This window comes from Apium graveolens, chromosome 6, assembly GCF_009905375.1.
Source record: "Apium graveolens cultivar Ventura chromosome 6, ASM990537v1, whole genome shotgun sequence".
Taxonomy (NCBI): domain Eukaryota; kingdom Viridiplantae; phylum Streptophyta; class Magnoliopsida; order Apiales; family Apiaceae; genus Apium; species Apium graveolens.
Genome location: NC_133652.1, coordinates 41,825,929 through 41,833,806, shown reverse-complemented (window position 1 = coordinate 41,833,806; position 7,878 = coordinate 41,825,929). Strand labels below are relative to the sequence as shown.

At 33.4% G+C, this 7,878-nt stretch overlaps 1 protein-coding gene and 1 non-coding gene across 2 annotated transcripts; both read right to left on the bottom strand.

Moving 5' to 3' along the window:
• Window positions 1-284: 284 nt before the first annotated feature.
• Window positions 285-5,844, bottom strand: LOC141666540 (shaggy-related protein kinase eta-like). The gene is made up of 12 exons (XM_074472597.1): window positions 5,653-5,844; window positions 4,461-4,553; window positions 4,078-4,137; window positions 3,724-3,996; window positions 3,569-3,643; window positions 3,435-3,491; window positions 2,615-2,755; window positions 2,456-2,506; window positions 2,290-2,385; window positions 1,826-1,909; window positions 1,420-1,521; window positions 285-759 (listed from the first exon to the last, which is right to left on the bottom strand). Exons 1-12 carry the CDS (start codon window positions 5,665-5,667, stop codon window positions 664-666), a joined length of 1,143 nt encoding a protein of 380 aa, XP_074328698.1. The 5' UTR covers window positions 5,668-5,844; the 3' UTR covers window positions 285-663.
• A 1,593-nt stretch (window positions 5,845-7,437) lies between these two features.
• On the bottom strand, window positions 7,438-7,511 carry TRNAV-AAC (transfer RNA valine (anticodon AAC)). The gene has a single exon. It is a non-coding gene; the product is annotated as a tRNA-Val (tRNA).
• Between the last annotated feature and the right edge of the window lie 367 nt (window positions 7,512-7,878).

Sequence of the window (7,878 nt, the reverse complement as noted above, 5' to 3'; positions counted from 1 at the left end):
TATTCATCATCTTTCTAATTCAGGTCAATAGGACTATAATCTCCTGTGAACAAGGCATTAAAATCTCGTAAAAATGAATCAAAAAGATTATTACAACATATATCAATAGTATTATAACCCTCTAAATTTAGAAATATCAAACCAAGTATATGGGATTATAATCCACCTTGCAAGTATTACAAAAAAATATAGCATTATTTTTCTTTATATAGGTCATTCTGATGTTCACAAACAATCCTCGACAACATGGAGCATGATGTGTACATGAAATCTAAGTTTTTGAGTACAAGTGGAAATCTCAATTTTATAAAGAGCAGCAAACGTATATATATACATATGAAAGCCCAAAACTGGCATTGATACAAGCAACTTCGATCACAACAAACAGCATTCTTTTGCAATAATGAACATACGTCGACAACATAAGCGTAGAACAGAACCGTAGCCAGGACTCGCATTTTTGCCCACCTCTTTATGGGGCAATTCTGGCCTTCTTGACTTCCTACATTTTGACTTTGCACAAAGCACTTTCTGATTAGTACAAGCAAAATATACAAAAAGAACTCATTTTTTGTTCTTTCTTGATGGTAACTACGGTTGTTTGATGAAAGATTCCTTCCGACTAAACAAGATGAACTCAGATTGTTCGCCCTCCCATGCATTCTATGTTCCGGCTGGATGCAAAAACTGTAGACCCATTTGCCGTTTCACGTGATCAGGTATCAGTCTGTTCACAAGTTCAGGGGATGCTCCTGACAGCTGCAACCGCAAATATTTCATTATATCTAACAAGCACTTGCCAAACAGAAATATATCTTAAATTTAATTTTTACAGACTAAAAATTAACACAGCCTAATATTTCATAAACTAAATTGTACGAAGAAGGTAATGACCGCTTTGTAAGCCAAAGTTAACAGAACCATTAGCCCTGCCACATTTAAGAGCACAAACTCATAAATACTTTCTTTAATGCTATATTCTGTATCACAAATGGGAATGGATCACTATGTGCCAATACAATTGTCAAGATGGAGAAAACTTTAATTCTTCTATGAAAATCATACACTAACAATGTTTAAAGATGCAGGAACTGTGTACCTTCTACACAGTTACAAGTTTAACAAAATTGGTGACTTCGTACACATGTGACTTTGAAATATGCAAGTAATTCTATCCATATATAACATTTTGAAAGGCTTAACTTGCTAACAACACAAAATGGAAGCATCGATTTCTTGTAAAACACTATGGCACATAATTGAGCCATAGGTTCCTCAAATAGTATAAATCCATATGATTGGCAAGATTTTGTTGACAGCAACAAGTACCAATTTTTTGAGAATAGAAAGAAGAGATAATTTAAGCAGCATATTGCATCATATTACCAAGTAATGTGTATGAATAAATAGGGATGATACCTCTTGCTTAAAGTCAAAAAGCGGAGGTAATGGACGGCCATTTGGTAGGCGAGCATTGGGTTCGCGGAGCTCGTCAAAGAAAGGATGGGAGCATGCTTCCAACTGCAACAGGAACAGGCGAACAGCCATGGTAAAAAAAAATATTACAAATAATAAGGCTCTAAATAAGATACAGATTGACAGTTCTTGTTCACTCGACTTGCATTTCTAGGACCAATTATATCCAACTCATTTTTTACATGAAACGCATACTGCATAACTACTAGTAACCAGATATTGCAATTCTTCATTTAATTCAATGAATAAACATTTAAGATTCAAAACCAGAAATTAGATTTATTCCTACAAGGATACAACTGGTATCTATCATTTATACATAACGCGGATAAAACATAGTGAAACTCACGGGACTGCAACGAAGACTTGGTGAGTATTGCAGAAGTCGAGAAGCGAGATCAATTGCTTCTGGAGGCATTCTCTTGTGAAAAACCTGAAATCAAGATGAAACAAATAAGAAATTAAATGTTCAAGTGAAAAATCTGCAATGGTCACAATTATAACTACTGGAGTATATTAGAATTTTTTAATGAACGCCGCATTCAGAATGTTAGTTGGTGACAAGGTAGACCTACTTACTATCGTACATGGTTAGACTTTATTAGTGTTAGAGAACATGTATTTTGTAATAATGGCTGCTCAATATCTAGTTTCTATATCTACTATATCAGTGGCCACTATGAATTTGCTTCAAGGGACGGAGAGAATCTCAATCTCCGAGTCAATTTAGCAAGTTGAATTCTTGAAATTGATACATATTGCAAATGGAAGAAAAAATTTCAGATACCACATATGTGGATATTAGAAGCATACCTTGTGCCAGGGGTGAGCCTTGATCTGGGGAAATCTAAAATCTGTATAATTTGGATTCATACATCGAATTTCTTCCCGAGTAGGTGTCCCAAGAACCTGCTAAGATGAAACATTAGAAATGCAACTATAAACAACAATGCACACTATTCTATTTTAATTTTCATACCTTGATAATCTCCACAAGCTGCCCGACAGCATTCTCTCCAGGAAATAATGGCTAAAATAGTTCGAAAATTATAAGAATAAGACACCAAATAATAATCTGACAAGTACCAAAACCTTGAGCTGAGCGGTAAGTGAAAATAACTACGAATGAAGTGCATACCTGGCCTAAGAGCAGCTCAGCCAAAACACAGCCAGCTGACCATATGTCAATTGAAGTTGTGTATTCTGTTGCACCAAAAATAAGTTCCGGGGCACGATAGAACCTTGAACAGATGTACGAAATATTTGCTTCACCCTTCACCTGAATGATACATACTGGTCAATTTATAAGAAAATGATTGTCGTATCACATATCATGTTGTGCACCTAGATCGTATCACATATCATGTTGTGCACCTAGATCCGAAGTGATCATCAGCAAACATATGATGCAAAAACACAACAGCATATTACATTGATATGTTCCACTCAGAACACCTTGTAAATAGATTAACATGTCACATGATTGATTTAAACAAGTTGAGTTTTTTATTGTGTGCCTACAGATACGGTGAAGAAGCAAATACTAACAGGATAGCAGAGATTGCAGTATTGCACAGTAGACCAGTCGCAAATAACTTGTACAGTATCATATACATTCGACTCATTCTACTGCAACTGCTGGCTAGTGTACACACTTGTATTATTTTACGAGACGTGCCTTCAAGCAATTATGGCCATTAACACAAAGTAACACACTATTAGAGAAGCACCAAAATCTTATTGTTCAATATAAGTTATCGTTTATCAATCAACAAATTCACTGGTAAAATAAATTGAGAATTCGAGCATATAAATAAACTAACAAAGAAAAAATAATTATGATTTTTAACACAATATCTTGCAACACACGCATGAGCAATGATGATAATCTAATATGCTTGGCTAGAAATAGCTAGTCATCTGCTTGTTGGCTCTACTGAAACGAATGGAAGGCATACCAGCATTTTTGCACTTCCAAAATCACAAATTTTGACCTGGTGAGTGAGAGGATCCACCTGTAGAAAAGCCAACAATCATATCAAGATAACAGTTGAAGGTCTTGATCAAGTGTATAAATTAATGATATACATACAAGAACGTTCTGTGGCTTCAAGTCCCTATGGCATACTCCAGGAACAGCATGCATATATGCCAACCCCCTGAAAATCTGGAAGAGTATTTATTAATCAAAGGGAAGTAATTAAGTGGAGACAACTTTAAATACTTTTAAAAAAACACCATACAAACCTGGTAGGTGTAAAGTTTCACATATATCAATGGCATTTGTTGGTTTGCATTGCTATAGTGCTTCAACACTCTATACATGGTCTCAGGCACATATTCCATAACTAAGTTGAGAAATAGCTCGTCATTGCTTGTAGTTGAAAAGAAACAGTGTTTAAGACCAACTACATTCGGATGATTCATTGAGCGCATCAACTGTAATTCACGATTCTTGTATCGCCTATCCTGCAGGACCTTCTTTATAGCTACTGTTTCTCCAGTTTCTATGCATTTTGCCTAGACAGAAGACCAACATCAGCACATATTTCAAACATTATTACTATCAGAATAGAATTACGACCAGTATAGCTACTACACCTGAAAAACAACTCCAAACGATCCAGTTCCCACTACACGCTCCGCCATGTAACTGACAGTCTACATGAAGCATCAAAACAACATGAATTATAACAATGTGAATCGTGAATCGTTACTGTTAAAAAACTCAGTTAATCTGATATAAAAAGCTAATATGTATGTGTATAAGAAAGTGGTTGTACCTGTGTCCTGTAATTACAAATTATATTCAGAAATTATGGAAGTACTGGTAGGTGTTAACATAAAAGTTATTTTCTTGGATGGGCCAAGTTCGGAAGTAAGTTGATCATAAGAGATAAACCAACTACAGGTTATAGATTATATCTTTGCATTGGAAAGTTTTCAAACAGTATATCTGGAATGTTTATCCAGATATAACATACCTGTTTTGGTTCACCATTTTTTCCTCCAATGGTTGTAGATATTATATGACCTGTAACTTCATTATTTCCATCGACTACAGGAGCAGACATATCCTGCAAAAAGTGGGGGCAATTCCTATAAATAAATTTTATACACAAAGCTAAAAACTCAAATTAGTCTGCAAGCAGAAATACAACCAACAGTGTAAATATGTCAATTTTTCAACTAAGAAACTTAAATAAGAAGTTCTAACATAACAAAATACTATATTACAAAAAGCAATTAATAAGAAATAACGTCCAAACAAGACAGGTACGGGATTTGTTCAACAATACTCCCTCCGTTCCTATATATTAGACGTTTTAGATTTTTGTAATTGGTCTGTTACATCTGTCACTTCGCAATTCCAATGCACATTAAATGTCATGTTTTATATGAAATGCCCTCACCAAATGAACACTTTCTTTCCAACAGTTTAAGTTTAAAGGGCATACAAGTAAAAGCAAGATTATAGTTAATGCTTTGTAGGGTATTAGCCCCTCCTTGGTCTCAACAAATTAGTCTAAAACGACTAACAATTAGGGAAGGAGGGAGTACAACTAAGCCGGATAGCCCGAGTATATCCCAATTGGAGGTACGGTATGAGGGTAAAATGTATACCGACCTAACCCTCCCTACTCTTAAGATGCAAAATCAAAAACCTTTGTTTCCGTAAAGAAACCATTGTGTTAAACTGCTAAAATACATCAATAACTATTTACATGGTTGGCGGATAAGAACTAGGAAAGCGAAAATACCACAAAAGTAGCAATCTTGAAGCACAAATGCACAAAATCAACTACTATCATATGAGAACCTCAGACCCAATATCTTTCATAGATCCACTAGTATCACCCTATATGAAGACTATATTGTACAAAGACTACAACAAGCTCAAAGTCACATAATTTCAGTAAACACAAACCTCAATAAAAACCTCATTCAACCAATAAAGATTTCAATTTTCCCAAGAAAAAACTAAAAATAACATAAAAAACCAAAGCATAGAGATTTTAAATAATGGGTTATGCTTACAAGATCCAAAATTTAACATCAAAAGCCCATTTTTTAGATATCAAGATTACATACAAGAAAGTACCGAAACAAAAGCATACAAAAACGCAAGATCAAGAACTACATAAAATTTCATGGGAAATGTGAAAAAGATTGTACCTTAGCATCGGCCATGAAGCCTTTCTCCGGGGAGAGCTGGAAAAAATGAATCTTTTAGCCAAAAATCTTGTCTTTTTTCAATTATCTGAATTTTTATGAAATGGGGTTAGAGAGAGAAAATAAAAGACTTTTTCCTGTTTAGCTCATTATTGTTGAGAGGAGGAGAGAGAAACAAAAAGGCCCCCATTTGCCAAACAACTCCCATGTGATTCCAGCTCTCTCTCTCTAACATTTCCTTGTCTTTGTCTCTATAATGTGAAACTACTATAGTACCCTTGATGATGTATTGTTATTACAATATAGAATGATTGACTGGTTGACTATCTCGCTTAACTTTGGATATACAGCAACCTATGACTAATCTTGCTTGTCTAAATTTGGTTTGGCAAGTAGGGGTAAAAGGGGGAATTCACATATTGTTAGGTTTTGGGTTTTTTCATAAAGGTGGATTAGAAATAAGGAAGTATTCTGAATTAGGATGAAGTCAGTTTTGGAGCTAACAATATTGCAAGAGAAATGGCATTCAAATATTTGCTAGTCAATTTATGTTTTGCAACCCTTTTTTTATTCTTTCTTTTGCAGTGTCATAATACATTGTGAACATAGAAAAAACAGGGATGGACATCACAAACTTTCCTCTTCTTCCTCCTCCTTGTCCTCATAAAAGTTAACAGAAAAGAAGGAAAATTGTCAATAAATTTCATCTATCGCAATTAAAAACAGGTTATTGGGGTATGCTTAATTTTAGCAAGACAATGTATTTATAATTTTCTCAATATGTTAAAAAGGTTAATGCTCATTTATTACATGTTTGTTAAATTTTTTTTTTATAGAATTACGTGGGAAATATAAATAGTATTGGAGAATTTACCGAATATTTTAACTTTTGGTATATAAGGTTTTAAAAAAAATTGAGATATATTTGATGTGAATTGTAACCGGGTTTAAAATGATATTTTAATCGTATATGTACAGTTAAACCTTGATAAATTAATAGGTCTGAGGTTGATTTTTTTTATTTAACAAAATTATTAATTTAGTGAACTTATACATTGTCTCTATTATGAAGGATCGTGGAAAATTACTTACTTGACGAGATTATTCATTTCTCGAATATATTTTTTTTATAAATGCATAAAGCTTTCATAAAAATAACAATATCGCAATTGACCATAGAATCGGCAACACACACAGCTATCTACATGTCCAACTATAAACATGCCGAAAGCACCCCATTTATTACATGCCAAATACTAACTATAGACATTTCAAAAGTATAAACCTATGAAGGATAAATGACATTTGGTTGTAAAATTGAGCTCTTTCAATAATCAACACCGTCCTAGATTCGATGCAGGTTTTTTTGATCATCAAAAATATCAATAAATTCGTTTTTAACAGATTCAACACCAAATAAATCAATCATGATCAAACAAAAATATAATAAACACTTCAAAATAAGATACAAAACACACATTTTAAGAGTAGAGACACACAAACACCCAAAAGAATAAATTTATGTAGAGTAATTTTTTTTTCATTTTTCGTATATTAATCTATCGAGTTTCTACTGTACCGCTTTAAACTAAACTGGGTCCTCAATTTTTTGCATTTGACTCTGCTCGGAAAAAATTATAAATAATATATGTATTATCTATATAAAATACCCAATATTTGGGATTAAATAAAAAGTAAAGATTTCCTCGAACCTGGAGAGGTCCCTGTTGTGGTGCCTGTGTTACCTCATTTTTATTTCATGACAAAAAGTGTTAGAAGATAAAAAAATGGCTTCGCCCGGGCTCGAACCGGGGACCGTCTGTGTGTTAGACAGACGTGATAACCAACTACACCACGAAACCGATGATTGTAAATTCAAAATTTCTTAATAAATATAGAAGTCTTTGGTGTAAAAGTTGCTCAAAAATTTGAATCCTTATGTTGGGGAGGACGAAAAAAATTCTACAAAAAACAATTATCGAAGAATTAACATTTTCATGTATTTATATATTATTACAATAACAAGAAGGATTAGATAATTCAGAAAACTTGCGAAATTCCATTCGAGTTTGTGATAGTTAAAATTGAAATTAATATGGATATATAACCAAAAAAAATAGAATATTTAACATTTACTATACAAGAAAAAAAATGAGAGAAAGAATGATTAAATAACATAATTAAAATACATCACTTTTGCACTCCATTTACCCAAAATATTCATAAGCC

Excerpts from the sequence above, each read along its gene's own strand:
- LOC141666540 (XM_074472597.1), bottom strand. Across the intron at positions 2,756-3,434 it reads TTGGAAGTGCAAAAATGCTG|GTGAAGGGTGAAGCAAATAT; the intron begins GTATGCCTTCCA and ends TGTATCATTCAG. Across the intron at positions 2,507-2,614 it reads CTGAGCTGCTCTTAGGCCAG|CCATTATTTCCTGGAGAGAA; the intron begins GTATGCACTTCA and ends GAACTATTTTAG.